Below are 22612 nucleotides of genomic sequence, written 5' to 3' on the forward strand. Positions count from 1 at the left end.
GCCAGGGCCAAGAAGCGGGAGTGGGTGGGTAGGGGAGCAGGGCGGGGGAAGGGTATAAGGGGCTTTCAGGATAGCATTTGAAATGTAAATGAAGAAAATATCTAATAAAAATTTAAAAAAAAAGAAAGTGAAGACATCAACAGCTGACTTTGGGGAGACCAGTCAGGAAGAGAACCTGAGCACAGTAGATGAGGAACAAGAAGGGGGTGTGCTTCACTGCACAGCATCAACTCTTGTCTCTCACTGGCTTCAGAACTGTAACATCTGAGGAGATGTAACTCTCCTACCACAATCTCTCTGGTCCCTCGTGGGTGGCCTCAGGCGTCGGGCTCTTAAAGCCACCGCAGCTGTGGTGCCAGCCAGCTTTCCTCCTGAGGGAAAGTCTGAACAGCTCATACAGATAGGTGTTTACTTTAAATTATATGTGCCTAATAATTACTGTACAAGAGGTGTTCATCACTGATCATGAACTAGGTAGAATTAATCACTTAAGTGCCAGAGAAGCACAATGAACAAGCAAACCATTTATATGATAGCCTTCATTCAAAGTGCACACAATCATAACCAAACAAAAACTGACGGGAAAGGACTGGCATTTTGAAATTTTGGGTTTTGGAAAAACACTGAGCTGATAAATAGATTTAAATATAGCCTTAAATTCAAAATGCTCGCAAGAATTTTGCTTATTGCTCATGCTTGCTTCAGTGGTGCATAGGCTAAAATTGGAACAATAAAAGACCAGCATGGCCTCTAAGCAAAGATAACATGTAGATTACTGTGAGGCATTTCAAAGTTTGACGGAAACTTTTGCTTACAGCTAACTTTGGGTTAAAAGCACACAAAAACATATTTAAACCTTGTATAGCTTCTATATGATGCTGCTGGTTCCTTCTCATTATATTCAATGAGGATGTACACTGGTTTTGATATATGGGGCCTATAATGAAGAGCCTTTGCATCTAAGAACTTGAGTATACTGTTCACTTTACATCTACAATTTTAATTTATACGAGTACACTGTAGCTGTCTTCAGACACACCAAAAGAGGGCATCTGATGCCTTTACAGATGGTTGTAAGCCACCATGTGGTTCCTGGGAATAGAACTCAGGACCTTTGGAAGAACAGTCAGTGAGTGATCTTAACTACTGAGCCATCTCTCCAGCCCTACTGCTACAATTTTAAATCAACATGTTTAACCCTGCTGGCCAGGCATGATACCCACTTTTATCTCAGCATTCAGGAGGCAGAGGCAGGCAACTCTGTGAGTTCAAGACCAACCTAGTTTAAATGGGTTCCAGGCCATTCAGAGCTACGTAGTGAGACCCTGTCTTTGTGTGTGTGTGTGTGTGTGTGTGTGTGTGTGTGTGTGTGTTTACTCCTATTTAACAATTTTTTTTAAATAACAATTTTTTATTAGGTACTTTCTTCATTTACATTTCAAATGCTATCCTGAAAGTCCCTTATACCCTCCCCACACCCTGCTTCCCAACCCACCCTCTCCCGCTTCCTGGCCCTGGCATTCCCCTGTACTGGGGCATATACTCTTTGCAAGACCAAGGGCTTCTCCTCCCAGTGATAGCCGACTAGGCCATCTTCTGATACATATGCAGCTAGAGACACCAGTTCAGGGGGTACTGGTTAGTTCATATTGCTGTTCCTCCTATAGGGGTACAGACCCCTTCAGTTCCTTGGGTACTTTCTCTAGCTCCTCCATTGGGGGCACTGTGTTCCATCCAATAGATGACTGTGAGCATCCACTTCTGTGTTTGCCAGGCACTGGCATAGCCTCATAAGAGACATCTATATCAGAGTCATGTCAGCAGAACCTTGCTGGCATAAGCAATAGTGTCTGCGTTTGGTGGCTAATTATGGGATGGATCCCTGGGTGGGACTGTCTCTGGATGATCCTTCTTTCCATCTCAGATCCAAACTTTGTCGCTGTAACTCCTTTCATGGGTATTTTGTTCCCCATTCTAAAGAGGAATGAAGTAATCACACTTTGGTCTTCCTTCTTCTTGATTTTCATGTGTTTTGCAAATTGTATCTTGGGTATTCTGAGTTTCTGGGCTAATATCCACTTATCAGCAAATGGATATCATGTGAGTTCTTTTGTGATTGGGTTACCTCACTCAGGATGATAGCCTCGAGACCCATCCATTTGCCTAATAGCTGAGTAGTACTCCATTGTGTAAATGTACTACATTTTCTGTATCCATTCCTCTGTTGAGGGACAACTGGGTTTCTTCCAGCTTCTGGCTATTATAAATAAGGCTGCTATGAACATAGTGGAACATGTGACCTTATTACCAGTTGGAACATCTTCTGGGTATATGCCCAGGAGAGGTATTGCTGGATCCCCCATTAGTGCTATGTTCAACTTCTGAGGAACCGCCAGACTGATTTCCAGAGTGGTTGTACCAGCTTGCAATCCCACCAACAATGGAGAAGTGTTCCTGTTTCTCCACATCCTTGCCAACATCTGTAATCACCTGAATTTTTGATCTTAGCCATTCTGACTGGTGTGAAGTAGAATCTCAGGGTTGTTTTGATTTGCATTTCCCTGGTGATTAAAGATTTAACAGATATCTTTAAGATTTCCACTTCTATGTGTTAAAATATTCCACATCCTGAAAAATAAAGTCTTAATACTTCTAGGTTCAGGAATTTCCCATGAGCATCATTAATCTGCCTGGCAACATCCGAAGCTCTCATTCTCACTATGAGCTTTTCTTTGCAGAGACTTGCTAGACTCAGGACCCATGTGGACTTATTTCACATATAGTGACATACTTGTCCCGCCACTTCTGGCTTCACACATTTTAAAATGTAAGCCACATATACAGTGGCTTTACTCTCTGACAACAGGGGACTGAGGCAGAAGGAGCTCTGCAGATTCTGAACCAGCCTGGGCCACATAGTATGACCCTGTCTCAGCATGTACAGAATGATATGAAAGTAGAAAAGAAGTTAGTTAGGGGCACAAGGTTGTAAGTGTGGGTTGGGGTAAGAGAGGGGAAGATCAACCAATCAAAGTATGTATGAAAATGCCATAATGAAACCTGTATTAATAGATGTTAATTTTAAACTGTAACTATTAAATAAGCTTGGCTAAAGAATTTACTCTAAGCCCATAAGTCATAGGACATAAACATTTTCTGGTTTTCCCTTAATTTCTCTTATTTCTTTTCTCCTTTTTTCTCATTCTATGGAACCAAATACCCCAATACACACCATCTCTAACAGGAGCATCTCCTAAGCAGGACCCCCTTAAGCAGTCACAGAAGGGATCCAGCCTCTGTCTTCCCATCAATATTGGAACACACGGTCCTTGTTATGTCTTTGCCGTTAAAAAAGCAGAACAGCATGTGGATAGGGGGGAAAAAGCCCCAAACATAAAACATTTTTCCTTTTTATGCTTACTATGCGTCTAAATTATTGACCTAATCACATAGAATGAAAAGTCTTTGTAAAACATGGATCATGCATATCATGATCTATCTCCAAATAAATGCCATTTTGTGATTTATCTCTTGGTCATTACTAAGAGTGTAATCTGGCCTTTGCCCAGCAAGGCTCACTTCCAAGTACAACCCAGCTGGAAGCTGCAGAGGACATTCCCGCCCAGCACCTTCCTCAGGGAGTGAGAAGAAGGAGCACTCACACCAACAGATCTCACACACCAACAGAGGGCTGAACTCTGACAGCAGCACTTCCGGGCCTCGTGGGCTTTCAATCTTAAATTCTTCTGAAGCAAAAGAGAGCTCTTGGGGCTTCTGACGGCACTGTTTTTCTCATGTTACTAGGTTTTTATTCTAAACAGCCTCTGTGGTAGGAGAATAAAACACTTCCGTCCTCTCAAAAGGACTTGATCAAGTTCACACCACTGTTCAAGTGTCAGGAATGATAATTCATTGCTCTCAAAAACTGCAGCAGCATAGGATTCGAGGGGATGACACCGGGTACTTAAGTTTATGAAGAATTTTCCCTTGATGAGACATAATGCCTCTCTTTATCAAAGAAAAATAAAACAGTACAGAGCAGGTAATACCAGCTCCCAACAAAATAGTAGATTTTAATGTGCCTAAGTACATCAGTAATTGCCGTGGTTAACAGAAGGCCAAGACAATTGTGAACACGTACCTGAAACATTTGCCTGACTTTTCTGCGGGGCAGATTGACATTTAGTTTATGCATCAGCTGGTGAATCTCTTCAATATTCAATAAGCCATCACCGTTCTTATCAGCCTCCTCAAAGGTCTGCTTCACCCATGTGCAGAAAGGTCAAAGAAAAGTTTTCCTCAGAATCAGAACTACTCACTCGTTGAATGTCACACGGACACTGCTAGCGATGTGGAAACAGAAGGCATGCTTTTGAGGAGACCCTGCAGTGCACAGGCTGTGAAGAAAGCCTGGTGGTGACAACAGGAGAGAGGAGATGGGGGTATGTGTACGTGTGGGTGGTGCATGGGTCACAAAATAAGAGTTTTACTAGACTGCTGAAAGGTTTAATTCAAACACTCTAGTCGACCTAATCCAAATTAAGTGTTAAAACCACCAGTGTTTCACCAGCTCTGTTGAGGACAGCACCCTTGCCGCCCGTAACATCACAAGTATTTCTACGTGACTTCATTCCATCCTTTTTCTCATGTCCTGACCTCAGCTCCACGATGCAGCCAGGCTAACCCAAATGTTCCTACACAAAGGGTTAGAGGTCTTGCACACCTTTGCCGTGTGTATGTGTGTGTGTGTGTGTGTGTGTGTGTGTGTGTGTGTGTTAGAGACAGCTCGAGCAGGAGCAGCCTAGTCTTAATGCTCTACTTCTTGACTCAAAGGTCTCACTGTAATAGAATTTCAAATTCAACAAGTCTAGGCTCTGCCTTCCCCTATGCTCTCTCCCATAGCATGTTTTTGTTTTTATCATCAGAATATCACTGTCTTTTCTTAAAAAACAAAAACAAAAACAAAAACAAAAAACAAAAAATCCTAGACCATGTCATTGAACATCACTATTGCTAGGAAAAAGAGAAAGCTTTCAGTCAGAATAGATAAGAGAATGAAGTCTCAACTCCACACTCTTACAACCTGATCTAGCATCTCTGTTGCCTGCAAATGAGAACTATTTCTAGCCTGCACTCCTTTGTTAGCAGTAGATGTGACAGTGCTCCACCAACAATTACACACTTCTAATCATAGTCACTAAGCTCAGATGTGGGACTCAGAGGTGACAATACAAAGTTGAGTTTATATACAAAGGATTCATACTATGTGTGTGGAGACTTAAATGAGAAAATTAAGTGGATATACTGAAAAAATCCCAGTTAACAGAGAGCATTCTAATATAACATATTTTTAAGGACATGTATACATAGAATATAAAATTGAGCTTCAATGCATAAAGAGTATTGGAAAGAAAAGGAATAAAAGTGATGAAAGAGAAAGAAAGAAAGAAAGAAAGAGAGAGAGAGAGAGAGAGAGAGAGAGAAACTGAAGAGAATCAAAGTCAGAGAAAAGCATGGGTTTAAAAATCAAGAAATGGCAAGGCTGGAGAGAATGTTGAGCAGTTAAGAACACTGGCTGCTTTCCCAACCAACCTGAGTTCAATTCCCAGTATCTACATGGAGGCTCACAACCATCCTAAGACCAGCTCTTGGGGCTCCAATGCCCTCTTCTAGCCTCCATAGGTAATATGCACAGACACACATGCCGGAAAACACCCCCCCCACACACACACACACCCACACAAATAAATAGAATTTACAATTTAAAAGGAAAACAGTAAGTGGAGAACAGAAGTGACTCACAGCAGAAGGCCAGTGGATAATATCTTAGCAAGCAGGCAGCAGTCCTAAAAGAGGTTTTTCTCCTTAGCTCAAACTACCAAACAACTTTCCAGTGATTAAAAAAAAAACACACTTGCATTTTCTATGTGAATTAAATTATGGCTGGGGAAGATTAATGCCTTAAAAAATAAAAATCATATGTGAATGAATGAATGAAGAAATGAACAAATGAATGAACACAAGGAATCCATTAAGTTACACAATGTATACAGGCTAGCTAGTCACTGCAAATGTACAAAGTAACAACAAACAGAAAAGGAAAATCTATATTCTTCCAGAGATACTTTACAGCAAAATCAACACAAAAGCCAAGCTCTTTCCACTGTTTCTGAGAAAGCTCAATCAGCAGCTCACTGCATGTTTTACCTAGAGGCTAAAGGGAGACCAGAGCTAGATGAAAAATATACAAAGAATTCAAAGGATGACCAGTTGCTAGTAAAGTTTATTTTTTCCTGTTTTCTGAACACACAACACACCCATCTTCCCCTGGAGCTCCATCCTTTTCAATTTGGCACTCTTCTGACCACAGCACACTCAGCCACATAACAAAGGAGTGAGTAAATGAATCCAACAATAGCAGTATTTCTATCTTTTTGTTTTCTACAGTGAACTACCAAACTCTTAGGACGAGACAAAGGATAGACAATCCTCAGCACGAGCACTTCCTGAAGATACAAGCTTATTGGGCTGGAGGCTGAGCTTCAAGGCTTCAGACCTATTCATAGCTGGCCTTGACAACTGCTTTAGAGGACAGGGATTGACAAAGCACAAACAGAATGGAGTCAGAACAAGAAATAAACGCCTGATATAGCTATCTCTTCTGAGGCTATGCCAGTGCCTGGCAAATACAGAAGTGGATGCTCGCAGTCATCTATTGGATGGAACACAGAGCCCCCAATGAAGAAGCCAGAGAAAGTACCCAAGGAGCTGAAGGGGTCTGTAACCCTATAGGAGGAATAACAATATGAACTAACCACTGCCCCCTGAGCTCTAGCTGCATGTGTACTAGAGGATGGTCTAATAGGCCATCAATGGGAGGAGAGGTCCTTGGTCTTACAAACAGTATATACCCCAGTATAGGGGAATGCCAGGGCCAGTAAGTGGGAGAGGATGAGTTGGGGAGCAGGGCGGGAGCAGTATAGGGGACTTTCAGAGGAAACTAGATACGGGGATAGCATTTAAAATGTAAATGAAGAAAATATCTAAGAAAGAAAGAAAGAAAGAAAGAAAGAAAGAAAGAAAGGAAGGAAGGAAGGAAGGAAGGAAGGAAGGAAGGAAGGAAGGAAGGAAGGAAGAAAGAAAGAAAGAAAGAAAGAAAGAAAGAAAGAAAGAAAGAAAGAAAGAAAGAAAGAAAGAAAGAAAGAAAGAAGCACTGGTCCTGATTCTACTGATGACACAGCCCCGTTACCTTGGGTCATCAGTGTCACCCTCAGTGCCCCTGTTTCTTCCTCTCCAGCATCAGGAAACACAACCAGATAACCATGAGCTCACTCATAACTTCGACATTCTACGAAAGAAAAACTCATTCTTTCCAGTAAGAGTGCGCATAGAAAAGCAGCTGAAAGGTTCCTGTATAAAGCTGTGCTTTATAACCAAGATATCAGTGCTCAGAAACCCCCCCGGAACTGATGATTCATTACCACACACAATATTACGAAGAACAAGTCATTCTACAAGGGAAAAATCAGAAGGAAAAGGAAATAGATGCTACCGTTGGTGTTTTCTATAACAGAACCAGAGGAGAATGAAATCACATCATATTCTTTCATATCACGGTTTCAGCAGGCAGACTTTCTGTGAAATGGCTGACACTCAACCTTTTGCTCTTTGCAGACAACTCATCTCAGGCACAGCTTCTCCACTCATGGGGCAGCAGCCTGAAGAACAAGTCCCGCAGGAATGCACACAGCTCTGTTCCAGTAACGCTCTGCTTGTGCACAATGAAGCTCAAATTTTAAGTAAAAAAAAAATGCCATCATTCCTTTAACGTTTTCAATCACATCAACTCATTCTTAGCTCATGGTCCTAGACAAACTCAGGAGGTGAGCTGCACTTCCTCTGCATTCTTACAGCACATGTAAGCGATCACCTTCAGGTGACAACTTCCTTCACAGGGTGAGTGGAGAAAGAAACAGGGAATAGGCTGATGGAGTAAATGCTGAGGTTATACACCAGCACCATTATCTCTGCATGGGGTAGGATGCTGAGACTTCAGAGTTCATCTACCCAGAGGAAGCAGGAAGAAAGCTTCCAGTCTTCAGCACTGCAGCAGCAAACAGCCTATTAGGGAAGTGCTCACAGTGTGAGTACATCAATTCGTTTACTCTCTATATTCTCCAGTGATGCTCTCCGTACCCTCCAGTGAGCAGGCTCCAGCATTAGCAGCACTGTCACCCTATACACATAGACTGTGATATGAAAGGGTGGAAGCCACCCAGATCTTCACAATACCTGGCCCACCATGCTGCAAAAATAACTCAGTTCCCACCTTAGGTGGATGGATTTTCTCCTTTAGCCAGTTAAAGATTCATTATAGTTATTTATTCATGAGCGTTTAAGTCCTAGGTGAAGCCTAATCATGAACAGCCTACATTCTTTCTCCTTGATTAATTAAACATATGTCCAATCAAGAATGTCAACCTGGAGCTGGAGATATGAATCAGTGGAGCAAGGTCCTTGCTGTCCACCCTTGATGACCTCACGCCAATCCCTGGCACCCACGTGGCAGGAAAGAAGTAAGTCCTTCATGTAGTCTTCTGACCGTGTATGTGTGTTCACCTTAGTATGAACATGCAGAGTGATGTGTGCACCTCCCACACACACAAATTTTTTCAAAATTGTAATGCCAATATACTGTTGTACGGCATAAAACGTTGTCAATTCTGAAAGATGCTGTCCTGCTCCACCCACTTTTCACTGTTTTTCTTGCTGTCTATTCATTCCTTTACTCTTCCTTGCCGTGCTGACACAAACACCAACTGTCTCTAAGTGTTATAAAATTGCTTTCCTGAGCAGTTGAGGTGTGCTTCCTTCCCAGATGACCTGCTGCCAGAATATGAAATGTCTTAGGCACCCTGCTGACTAATTCAAATATGAATACTTTCAAGCAACAGAAAGCATAAATGCATCAAGTTGAAAGAAAACAGAAAACAAAACAAAACAAAGCAACAACAACAACAACAAAAACACACAGACAAATAGTGCAAAGAGAGGATCCTGCCATCTGTGCCCACCTCTTACCTGTCTACGTCAAGGATTACAACCCTGACCTACAGGGTAAAGGTTCTGAAATACTCAAGGGGGTCCTAATTATCAGAGGGCAAACCGTGGTTTCTGGAATTGTTTCCCTTGTGACTCTTGCTCTTCCTTGTTTCATATAGAACTTTGACATATTAATGTATCCAGGAATCATGTGGTCTAGTGATGAGAAGAGAAGTGACTGTTGACTTAATCCAGCCATCCTCAGGGTCCATTGCTGAGTGTCTCTGATGAAAGCTTCCAAGTCTCCCATCCTATCTGTGTGAGGCTGGGTTTTCTTCCGTTTATTAAGCTAAGTACAAAATGGACATGGAAACTCATGTGCTCTCTTATATCTGACACTGTAAAGACGTGTAAGGTAATGAAGCAGCAGGATCCTTCGAGTTTTTGCTGCTTTGCTTTGAAAAATATAGTCATTCTACATGACGTTAAATGTAGTAGAAATTACTATGACTTTAAACAAATTGACTTTTTGTTAGTGCTCTGATTTAGTTTCTAATTTGACAAATATCAAAATATACACCTCATGTTACCATAGCATCATGGCAGTCTTCAAGCAGGAATGGATCTACAATAGGAATTCTGCCCAATGACAAGAGTTATCTCTGGAGAGGGTTCTACACAGGTTTTTTCCCTTTTGGCCTCTTTCATTTGTAAGATAAAACACTGTTCCCTTGGGCAGGACTGTGGCACTGCCATCTGAAGATGCTATACCTCCTTTGACCGAGAGGTTGCCAGCCAGCTGAGGGACCAAGCCTATAGATTAGGGATGTGGTGCTGAGACACTGATGCCATCACTGAACCACTGAATTAACCCAATCCTGGAACTGCCCATCTTAGATGTGAGAAAGCACATGTTTACCAAGAGTGCCATCAACACAGCCTTTGATGTCTGTACCAGAAAGTGTTCCCACTGTTCAGAAATGTTGCTCACTTGCGTTTTTCTAGTTTCTTGATTCACCAAATGTCAAAGCAACAGATCAAGGCAGAGATGTTTTAACTCATTCAAGAATCCCACTTGCACTCGTCTGCTTGCTGTGCATAGACATGAAAACCTGTGGCTCACCAGCTTTGCCTTCATACTGTTGAAATCTCTTCCTGGGCTGATTGTTCCCTTTATTTCAACAATAGCCTGTGTGTCGATCTATATAATTAATGAGTATGAATTTTCCTCACTTCTGCATATAATGAAGATTATAATGGTTTGTGGTAGGTGGTGATGGTTGTTATTATTGGTGGTGGTGGTGGTAGTAGTGGTATGGTGGTGGTGGTGTGGTGGTGGTTTGAGTGGGGGTAATGGTGATGGATGTGATGATGGTGGTGATGGTGGTGGTGGTAGTAGTGGGTGGTAGTGGTGGTGGTGGTAATGGTAGTTGTGGTGGTGGTGATGGTGGTGGGTGGTGGTGATGGTGATGGATGTGATGATGGTGGTGGTAGTGATGGTGGGTGGTGATGTGTTGGTAGTAGTGATGGCGAGGACAATGACCCCAGAATCTGATATTATCTCTGACAAAGACATAGACACACATATTTTAAGACCATTGAAGGCATGGAGAAGGAAAACAGACATGAACAAGCCAAATACTCTCACTTTACAGGCAGGGCAACTGAGGTCAGAAAAAGCACAGAACATTATCCACTCTACCCAGCAGAAATGCTCCACTCTGGTTTCAGAACGGAAAGTGGAAAGATGGTGAAACAGTATTTTCCAGACGTGACAGGGCCATTGCACACATAAATTCACAATGGCTGTGACTCAGTGCACAAGTCCTGTACAAGATAAAGCCAGACAAAATGCAAGCACAAGTGAGAAGGACCCACAAAGTCCTACCCTGAACTGAAGAGATATTGGCATTGATTCCTATGGGAGGAAAGAGAGTCGAGTTCTTCAGATGTGATCCTGAGAAGTTGCTCATGTACCAGTGGACAGCCCTACGCCAGAGTACTTAGTAGCATCACCAAATGGGCTCAATGGATTTAAAAAAGTATTCATGGTGTTTGGGGGACAAAATAGGAGTAGATAGAAGGAAAGATTTAATCAAAACACATACTTATGTGTGAAATTTTCAAACAGTAAATATACAAAATATAGTGTTTACATTTAAAAAGAAAGTAGGGGGTGGATCACATAAAGACTCTCATTCCTCAATCACTATATAGAGGGTAATAAGTCTACTAAGAAGAAAATCCTCCGTAGTGTTAACTATTTGGTGACCATGCTGTAAGTTCAAAAGGAGAAAAAAGCTGAGAGGTGCTTGATGTCAATGACACAATTAGAACACAAAAAGCATTTGTTAAATTAACCAAATTTATGTCATGTCAGGATTTCTATACATCCAAATTAGTGTTCCACTATAAAAATGCAACCATATCATATAGGGACTTCTCTGACTAGAGAGCTACATTCAATTTCTTCAAAATTCTGCTCCTGACTTCACACATATTTATGTCTCCACGGTTTTATTTTTGCATGCCCTCAGAATGACAGCAAAAGGATAGAGGACAATTCAAGAGACAGAAAATCAGACAGAAAGGAGACATGCTTCAGACCTCACAATTATGAGGAAAAGCAAAGTGCTTTTCAATTATCACTTTGTGGACATACACACATGCATAAGCACACACATACACACACACACACACACACTTGGGCACGCACAAGCAACTCAAGCATGAAGTTCTAAAAAGGATATTGGTCATGGGTTCTCTGCCTCTTGGCAAGGGAGTCTTCATCACTGATGCCAGCCATCAGATACTTGAGGCCCGTGATCCAGGTGCGCGCCTCCTCTGGGTTGGAGGTAATGAGGTCCAGGGACTCCATGTGGTTGCCATGGTAGATGGTGAAGCAGCAGCTGGGGTCAAAGTTCCCCTCAGCCTGTCTGTGGAATATTTCAGACTGCCTGCCCTCGGTGACTTTGTAGATGGAGTCAATAAGTACTGTAAGGGAAGTGAAATATACAGTTATATGGCAGGTAAAGACATTTATTGGTAAGAATTAAGAAACATGAAATGTAGAATTATTTGAAACATTTTAAAGAAGAAATAAATCATTGCCTGAAGGTAGTGCTTTTTAAGACCCAATGTGCAAAACTGGCCTCAAAAGAAATTTCCCAATAATTTACCTTTTGGGGCATTCGTGATCATGTCTTCCCAGGGCAATCATTTTTATAAGCATGCTGGGATTTATAGAAAAGAAACAGAAGTGCCTCTCAGGGCAAGAAGACTGGAAAGTAGCTAATAAATATTATAAATTCATTTACATATTCATGCAGGGAATTATGCACAAAACTTAGAATTGAATGTTGTTTTGCAAAATGTTTAAGATGGTTAGAAAATAAATAGGAAGTAGATTAATGTGACTCACAGGGGAAATATTGGGACAGCTCGGCTTAGAAAAGAGGGAAGGAACAGAATGGCTCCCAGGAGGAAGGGGTGGGATAGACAGAAACACTGGGCCCACTGCAAGGATGTTGGCCAAAAATGCTCAGGAGACAGAAGTGTGGGAGATGAAGCTGAGGAGATAGATAAACGCTAGGTCTCAGAGAGCCTGGTATAACAGGCAGAGAATCACGCTATTCAGGAAGCCTGGAAGAAAGACACTTAAGGATTACACCAGAGAAGTACTATTTATTATCCACTTTGCATGTATATTTTAAAGAAAGAATCCAAAATGTTCCATATGCTACTAACTGCCCTCTACCCTACTCCTCATTCTGCCTCAAGGTCCGGGTCCCAGTTGTACTTTGGTATCAAGTCACTCTCTGCATGACTCACTGGGAAATCAGCTGATGTTCAGTCCCAGGAAAAGTCCTGGCAGATCTAAGATATTGGGAGGAGGAGAAAGAAGAGGAGGAAGAAGAGGAAGAGGAGGAGGAGGAGGAGGGGGAAGAGGAGAAGGAGGAAGAGGAAAAGGAGAAGGAGGAGGAGGAGGAGAAGGAGGAGGAGGAGAAAGGAGGGGAAGGAAGATGGGTCCATATCTACTTCTACATTGTTATTGTGAGGCTCAGAGCAGCTGAGCTTATGTTTCTATGGATTGCAATGTCAGCACCAGGGACAGAGCTGAAAGCAATGCAGGGAACACAATCAGAAACAAACTGTCCCATGTTTAGTCTTGAGTTTTCTTGTTAAAGAGGATAATATACTTATTTATAATGTAAGATTATACTTTAAATAAAGTTTTCTGTTTCTGATGAAGACAGAAGAGCCTAGTAAAAATGAAGGTGGGTTAGAAGGCTCTGTGACAGGCTACCAGAAAAGCAGAGAAATTCCCAACCAATGTCATTAACACGAAACAGGAAGGAATGAGCTGAGAGCTATTATAGGGGATTCAACATGAACTTGGTGATAAATCCATGTGTGCCAGCATGCTTGATTAAGAGATACCCAGATACAAGCCACAACACCATTGCTGATAGTATGTCTCAAAGAGTACGACAGAAATTGGTATTTGAACAAATGGCCAGAATAAGTAAGAGTCACAGTCACCCAATGGGAATGGGTATCATCCAATCAGGAACAGCTCAGACAGAACAAAAAGTCAGAAAGGTCAATTTTCTCCCTCCTGGAGCTTGTATACTCATCTCCTTCTGCCCAAGGATATCAAAACTCTGTGGTCCTGAGCCCTTGAACTATGAGATTTGAATGTAAAGAATTGAGGGAGCTCAGGCCTTTAGCCTAGAACTGAGGTCACGTGGTGTTCTCCCATGGCTGCAGGCTGTACCATGACACTGATGTCTGTCGTTCTGCACATACACCATGACATTGCCTAAGCTCTATAAACATGGGAGTCACTTCCCCTAATGAATCTCATTTGCCTACGTCTAGCCAAGTAGCTCTCCAGCTACTAGCTCTACTTCTCCAGAATAATCCCAGTAATACAGGTAGTACAGATGGGAGAAAGAAACTTCAACCACTTAAAGATTGTTGTCAATTAATGAATCTGTTGATTGCTCAGAGAACAGCAATAGCTTTTACGTCCATTTGGATTTATAATATCCTCTACATTTTACAGGAAAAAGTCTCAAGCTGTGAAACCTGATATCCCAATTAAAAATAAAACGCGATGTATCTCCAACACAGCGGAAATATTAGCATTTTAGCGTTCATGGGCAAAAAAGCCTTCGTGGATTTCCTTTCCCCAAAGACTCATTGCCATTTATTGTTTCATAATCAGCTGACTCCAAAACTTGCAAAAGTATGACAGTTCCGCATCTATGAAGCTTCCGCGAAGCCTGCTCAGCACTTCCTATGTATTTCCATGCAAAACTATTTCGTCAATCAAAGCAAAGAATTCAAAGGTTGATTTTACTTTTTGCCTTCTCACTCTTCCGAGAGGGTCGCCATCGGAGGCGGGTCCGGTGCTCATCCAGGTAAAAGAGGCGAACGAGCCCTTTGGTGCCACGCTTCAGTTTGATCATCTGTGTCCCGGACTGCATTACACTCATGCATCTTTCAACTGCAAGAGATCAGAGCACATTGAGCTGTAACTGCACACATGGCGAGTAAGGGCATGCTAGCATGCAGAGCTTATACTCAAAAGAACTACTGATTCATTCCAAGACCCCAAGGATCAGACGGCACATTTGGCAGAGGTAAGTAACCTGAATAAAAAAGACTTATTAAGGAATAGATTTGTCAAACTTATGCCAGTAAACATCTTTATAATAAAAGTAAATTTTTTGGTGTTTGGGGGCACACAAGTCTCTCACTCTAGCCTAGGTTGTCCTGGAACTCCTTGTGTAGCTCACTGTGACCTTAAACTTACAGCAAGCCTCTTGCTTCAGTCTCCTGAGTGCTAANATTACACAGATGAGCCATCACAGTAGGCTTGGATGATAATTATGGTTGTTGCCAGCATTTTCAGGGCAAGGGCATCGTGTACATTAAGTGAACATTTCATCACTGAGATAAAACCTTGGCTCTTTCCAAAATAAATTCTATTTCCATATAAATAACTTACGGCTCTTGCAGAAATCTATCTTTTGTTGGTTGTCTGTCTGTCTGTTTATATAAGACTACTACTGGATTGACAGATTTCTAAAGATTGTTTTCAAACATAAAATCATGTGAGTTTTTATACAACTGGCTATATAGCCATCCATTAAAATGCTGTAAAAATGAAACCAAAAGAAACACGATTACACAAGGCCAGTTGTTGAAGTTGGATGATGATTCCATGTGCATTCGTGTTATTTTTTTTAATGTGTTTGGTAAGTTGAATACTTGTTTCATGTGATCAACAAACACGTTTTTCACAATTGTTGCTGCATGGGAGCTGCTGAGATTTTTCCATCCAGAGGAATAACTTGAAAAGTTAATTTAGGTGATACTTTAACCATTTACTATCTACCTTCAAGCTCTCATTTATACCTAGTGTATCTTGAGATCAATTTTCCTGGAAGTAGACATCTGTCCGTCGACCCGTTTTCCCGGATTCAGTAAAGCTGTCCATCTTTTTCTTTAGAAACATTCCTCACAGATTTTGTGCATCTTTGGTAGTCTGTCCATCACCCCATCAAGGAATCAGCATCTAAGTTAAGCTTAGAGCAAATGGACTTTCTCTGAAGGAACTCAAACCTCAAGTGGATGGTTGAGTAAATTGCCTTGGGTCATTTTGACAACCAAGCTCTGATTGGTCTCTCCAAGAGGTCACAGCTGTCACATTTCTTGTGCTAAAAATGACAAAGAACTACATCATCTCCTGAATTCTGCAAGTTTTTTAATATTCTTCAAAATATTCCTTTTCATTTTATCAGCCAGAAACAGAGGACTTGACATATCTAGCTGAGTGCTTGTCTTGTCAAACAGATGCTGTGAGAAGCAGATTGTTTTAAATGATAAAAAAAAAAAAAAAAAGAACTTCAGGCAAATTGCAACATGTCAAACCTGGACTCCTCTCTTCGGGGTGGAGAGTGGAGTCTTTACTGGGAAAAATGATCTGATTCAGTGGGTTAGGCTGCATGTGCAGGATACCCATTCAAGGTAACTTTAACACAGCCACCTTAGCCTTGAGGATCAAGAAAGAATGACATAAAATTATAGTTGGGGTATTTGATGGTGGGAGATGAATTAATAAAAATATTGCTTAGGAAAGCTGGACATAGAAATATATCTCAGTAATATAGGATACACAGGACCCTAAATCTGATCCCCAAAGAGAGGGAGTGGGGAGAAGAGGAGAAAGAAAAGGAAAAAAACCCCACTGAAACTTATGAAAGTGCAAGCCATAAAGCAAAACGCAATCCTTGTGGATGGGGTTCATAGAAGTCAGGTAAGTGTACCTGCCATCAAGTGTCATCCATTGCAGCAATTAAAGTTAAAAGACTGTTGAGTTTTGTTTTATTTAATTTGACAAAGCAATTTTTATTTCTAGAATGTAACTGGGTATTGTACTCATTGTGTGACCTGGATTTATATTTTAACCCTTAAGCAGAATAGTACTCTTTTCTGTAAGGAGCCAGTTCCGTTCAGGACCCACTCTCAACAGACACCCAAGGTGCAACACTACTATCATATCTGGCATCTGGAGATAACACACACATCTAAGTTAATTATTTTATAGAAATATTAAAAATTCAAGTCACTCAAAACTCAAAACCTATTAAAAGTTCTAATAGCATTTCTGCACCCACCTGTGTTAGAACTAGAAACTGCAACGAAATCTGTCCTGGTAAAATAATTCACTTATTTAGCAGGTTACCTAATTGTACTAATCTAACAGCCCTGAAATCTAATGTTCTTTTATGAAGAGGATCAGCAGAAGCCAATGCTGCTGTCTCTCAAGGGCAGCCTTCTTTGGTAATTTGTTCAAGAGTGTGTTGCAGCAAAACACCTTGCTTCTTTATATTCAGTGATGTGGTGTATTTTTCAATATGTGTGTGTGTGTTCTTCTGGCTGTGGTAATGTATCATAAAGCTACCTCACTGTGAAAAATCATGAAACCTGCCAAAAGAAGGCTGCATGATGACATTTCAGGTAGAAGGAAATATTTACAAATTGCTGGAACACGTGACATCAGCTTAGAATTTGGTAGAGTGGGCATGCTCCAGCTTAATGACTTGATGAAATTGCCTTAGCGTTGGGGATTTCAGTAAGGACCTGAAGACAGGTATTAGCTAAAAAAGTCACATTTTGGCTCATGTTCTGGAAGCTTTCTCCTACTTTGTTCAGGTGACTATGGCAGTGTGGAAAGAAAAGAAGGGGCCAGATGGTGGAAGGGAAGGTTATGGGGCAACCTTTGGCCTTGGCTGTAGAGAGAGTGGTGTATCCATGGTGGAGAATGTTTCTAGCAAGCCAGGAATCAGCAGCTGGGACTCCTGCATTTTAATTCATTTCACACATTGACCACTTCACACCAGGAATTAAAGGGACCGAGAAATGAGCCTTTCAAAGAATCAAGACAAAGCCATCAAGTCAAACCAACCAACACAGCCTGAGAAGAGCCCGTGAGGAGTTCCCTGACAGCAGTGAGGCTGGTCACAGATTGTGTTCACACACAGAGACTCCCAGAGCCAACTCCTGTCCTGAGACAGGGCTGTCATGAGTTATCTGTAGCACAGGAGGAAGAGGCTTTGACTTCAACCATTCAAATTTCAACATTACGAAACATTCAGGAAGATATTTGTTAGTGTTATTTAGATCCATGGATAAGAACATCGATGGCATTTGCCCAAAGATGGATTGCAGCACTTCTGACATCTAGTACTCCTGTAACTTCAGTACAATGCTCCTATGCCCTAGGCCTCCTTCTTTATATGATGATGTATAATCCTAACATTTACCTCTCAAATTATGATGGGGATCAAATGAGCTGATCTATGTGTGTCATACTGAAAACACTGCCTGGAACATTATAAATGCAATAAATGGGAGCCTTCACTTGAAGTGTGGGTGTTTCTTATCTTCACCCTCAACATGAGGGTGTCTGACATGGGAGCCTTTAAGAGGCCATTGGGCAGATAAGGTCTTAGGAGTGATGAAATTTGTGTTCTCCAAAAAGGAGTGCTTTCCCTTCCTCCCTCACCCCACCCTCCTCACTACCCTTTCCCTTTCTCTTGGCCATGAAAGGAGACAATGATAAGGAAGGACCTTCTGGCAAGCCAGGAAAAGAACCCTGCTGCGTAGCTAATTTCCTGTGTAGAAACTGTTCTTTGCTTATAAAGAGGCTTGTAATTTAGGGTAAGTTACTAGACCCACAAGGGATTTCTCCCCAAGTAGTAAGTACAGCAAATAATCACGATGAAGGAAGACTTCATTAGAGCGATTGAATGTTGTTCTGGGAGCCCCAGGGACAACTGCATTTCCTAGTCTTCAGCCATACTAGGTAGTCTTTACAGTGAATCAGCCACCTTTGCTCCTGCAAATAACCTCAATAACTACTAGAGTTGGTTAAAACTGTTTTGTTGTTCTGTGCCAGTGCCCTATCTGGGATGGACAGATGTCTGTTCACATCTTCCAAGGAAAAATCAGACAAAATCTCCCTAAGAACTTATCAGTTCATCTTGGATTTTGCAGCCCTAGCACTGTAAGAAATGAGTATCTTTGGTTTAAGCCACTTAGTCTGTAACATTTTGGTACAATCTCTGAGCCAATGCATAATCAGCTATTTTTAAAATCTTTGAACAAGAAGTTCACTATGCAAGCCATAGAAAAGTAGAGCAGACTGAACTTCAGAGAAGAGTGGTCTTAGCATCAATGAAGACTAAGGATCAGGAAAAGTTATGCCTTTCCAACCTTTGGCAGAGTAAGTAGCTCAGAAGACAAGCGATAGATAAGGCCCTCTCCATGGTAGGGAAGACTAGGCTGTGGGAGCTGGGAAGGTGGCTGAGTGAGATTTTTAATTCACAGGCAACAATCAGCAGATATTTCTGAGCAGATGATTAGCCAGACTCAGACATAATTCAATTCAGAAGTCTGTCTCTTTGGAGATAGAAAATACATTAAACCAAAGTAGAATTTTAATTTAATTTAATTACTGAACCATCCTCATAGTTATGTAACAGTGAGGACTGCCTATGCATCTGAATCAGTTTCCACTGTCTTTGTAGTACCACTTATTTGCTATTTTTTAGATAAGTTACACACACACACACACACACACACACACAAAGAGGGGTGGAGAGGGTTCATGTGTTAAAAGCCTTGGCTGCCATTCTCAAGCAATTATTGGGTTGAGAGAGGGATGCTGGACCTAGGAGAGGAGGGCCCTTGCAGGTCACGGAGGACATGCCCCTGAAGAGGTCTGTAGGTCCCCATCTCTTCCTTGGCACTCCATGGGTTGTAATGTGTGCAGTTTTACCCTGCTGCACATGCCTGCCATGACTTCCTGTCCTGCCAAAGGCCCAAAACAAATGGGCCAATCAAGCATGGGTTGAAACCCCTAAAACCCTAGTTAAGATAATCTCCACCTTTTGATATGGTTAGTCTCTGGCACTCACTACAGCAAAATAAAGCTAACACACTCTCCCTTCTTCTTCCTTCCTTCTGCCTCTCTGCCCTGAAAGGAGACTGCCGAGACTGTGCCACCTTTACAGGTCAGCAGGCATAGCACAGAGGTTCAAGAGCAAGTTCAGTCACTTTATTTCACCAATGTTCTCTTCCTGTTGGCAAGTATCACCCAGATAGCCCCCACATCTGGAAAGCTGAATTAAGTCTCTCAGTAAGGGGTATATTGGCACAATAATATATTGAATGCTCATTTAACCTCACATTTATCTACCTATTCAGCCTTGGGTATCCCATGAGCTAAGACTTCAAATCATTTGCTGCAGTGGACATACACATGTGATCACAAGGTATTCGGCCGTCAGAGTCTTAGTAACAGAAGACCTAAACTGCTTGTGTATCTGCTTTCTGCTGCCTCCCTAATTGTTCCCTGTCACCAGAAAAGTAATTTAGTTAAAGTTAAATGGAAAGAATGGTCCAGATGATATTTAAGAGGCATGGAGTCCACCCCTCTCTCCCTCAAACCTGACAGCATATAACCATTTGCAGGTGCAAAGCTAAGCAAATAAGGAACATTCGGTCATTACTAATAACACATTGCCATTAACAAAAGTAACCAATGATGAACACAAACTATTTCCCCAGTCTTACCAAAATGACTTTTGTGTCAGCACAAGCTAATCTTCATGTTCTGCTTTTAGTACAGTAGGGTACAACAGTTACCACCTTCCATATGAAAGGGTGACATAAACCCCATTTGTCTCCATTTAAGGACCAGGCCTGATTTCAAAAAGAAGTCAAGGCACCAGCTCCCAGAACAGACCATAAAATCCAGAAACAAGATCATAAAACCTCCTGAGGATAACCACAAAAGTGGGGAAATAACTTATCTCAGGATGGGCCATCTGGGTTGAACAGCCCTATGTCATCCTATGGTTAAACATGACATAGAAATGCAGACCACTGACCACCTGTGACCCCTAGAACACACCAATGAAATTTTAGATTACCTAATCCATCCAGTGAGTAATTCCAGTTCCCTATAGGAAGGCCTGCACCCCTCTGTCTGGGGTCTCCATTTTGGAGAATGGTTGGTCCCTGCTTACTGGTTGTTCCTGAAAAATAAGCTCTCTTTGTCTTTGCATATGATCTGAGTCTTGGGTCTTCCTTCAGTGATTTTGGACCCTTATACATAAAAGTCAGTCTCCACTCATGCTACATTGGAAGAGATCTGCAAGTGATTTAAAAGACTTCACCTGGGCATGAGAGATGGCTAAGAGGTTCAAAGCACTTGCTGCTTGCTCTTCCAAAGGACCAAAATTTGGATCCCAGCACTCATGTCAGGCAGTTCATATCTGCCCATAACTCCAGTGCCAAGGAGCCTAATACCCTTCTCTGGTCTCTGAAGGCACATGAACACATATGGCACTCACACACATACACACACACACACACACACACACACACACACACACCACACACACACACACACACATACACAAACACACACACACACACACACACACACACACACCACACACACACACCAATAAATAAATAAATCTTAAAGAGAGAGAAGAAAGTAGGAGAGGGAGGGATAAGTAAGGGAGGAAGGGAGGAGAGAGAGAGAAAGAAGAAGAAGAAGAAGAAGAAGAAGAAGAAGAAGAAGAAGAAGAAGAAGAAGAAGAAGAAGAAGAAGAGGGAGGAGGAGGAGGAGGAGGAGGAGGAGGAGGAGGGTAGAGCACCACAAATGCCACAAACAGAAGGGAAAAGAAAGAAAACAAAGGCTTTACTGCAGATAAACAAAGGCTGCAGCCTTACTGAGTTTATTTCCTCTGCTGGAGATTCTCCACAAATGGCTGCAAAACTCAGACTATCAATTGAAGGAGCTAACAATGTATGTAAAATCTTTTTGATCCTACACAGTAGAGTTTTAGTATTGTTTAGAAAGCAAGTTTGTTTCACTACAATCTAGGGACATGCAAGGATATTGAAAGAGAAATAAATGCTCAGGGCCCCTTGCACCGAGTACACTGTTTTTATCTGCTAAGCTCCATAAGCATACATTTGCTCTTCAGGTTGGAACCATGGTAGTTAGGCCATCTGGCACCCTGCCTTTGCATTTTGTATCATAAAGCAGCTTTCTACATTTCTACAGACTTTACAATTATCATCTTAATGACTGCCTACCAGTTGCATAAATATTTAAAAAGCAGAACACATGAGTGGAGGACTATCTTAACTTTATTACATAATTAGGAGTTTTAAAACCCATCACAAAGTCTCAGCTATAAAAATGAAAAGCATCATAACCTTTTAAAGCATTAAATAAAACCTTGATGGAACAATTAGTTTAAAATATAGAAAAATTCCCTAAGGGTTATTAGTTCTCCAAATCCCACAGCAGAAGATGTTATAAATACATGTAAGTAAGTAAATACATACATACATACTACTTCTAGCCAGGTGTGGCAGTTCATGCCTATAAGTCCAGCAATTAGGAGGTAGAGAAATTTTGAGTTTGAGACCTGCTCAGGCCTCATAGTTAAAACTCTGTCTCGAACAACAATAATTATTCCACCTGTGATGTCTATATCAGACCCCTCCCCTCCTGACTTAGAGACCTTCATGGAAGAGGAGATGGGAAGACTGTAAGAGCCAAAGGATGTAGGATCTTGTCAATGATATAATGTTTAGCAGACACAGCATGACAATTAAACACACAAACTCACAGTGATTGTGAAACCATGCACAAGACCTTGCACAAACTCAAGCCAGACGAAACTACATGAGAGGGGCCCCAAAAGTCCCACCTCTAGCTGACGTGAACATTTGGCACTTGGCAGCTGCCAGGAAAGGGAGAGTTCATTTGCTAATGGTGTGATATCTGGTATGTTAACCACACAGGCCCCATACCCAAGTAGGCAGGTAAAAACCGAACTCAATCAGTTAATGAGGTGGAGGACGAGTCCAGGAGGAGTTGGGGGGAAGGCAATGAACATGATCAAAATTCACAGTATGAAATTCTCAAGGGATAAAAACATTACTTAAAAAAAACACTTGTGATTTG

The 22612-nt window shown here is 41.6% G+C and overlaps 1 protein-coding gene across 6 annotated transcripts in view; it reads right to left on the reverse strand.

The window, feature by feature from the left end:
* Positions 1-22612, reverse strand: part of Plch1 (phospholipase C eta 1) — a 202778-nt gene that overhangs the window by 72504 nt on the left and 107662 nt on the right. For all 6 annotated transcript variants that reach the window (XM_021158107.2, XM_029475580.1, XM_029475578.1 and 3 more), the window contains 3 exons: positions 14408-14554; positions 11793-12036; positions 4142-4271 (listed from right to left, as the gene is read on the reverse strand). In XM_021158107.2, the coding sequence (XP_021013766.1) occupies positions 4142-4271; positions 11793-12036; positions 14408-14554 (521 nt within the window). The remainder of the gene's footprint in view (positions 1-4141; positions 4272-11792; positions 12037-14407; positions 14555-22612) is intronic.

This window comes from Mus caroli, chromosome 3, assembly GCF_900094665.2.
Source record: "Mus caroli chromosome 3, CAROLI_EIJ_v1.1, whole genome shotgun sequence".
In the NCBI taxonomy this organism is placed as follows: Eukaryota; Metazoa; Chordata; class Mammalia; order Rodentia; family Muridae; genus Mus; species Mus caroli.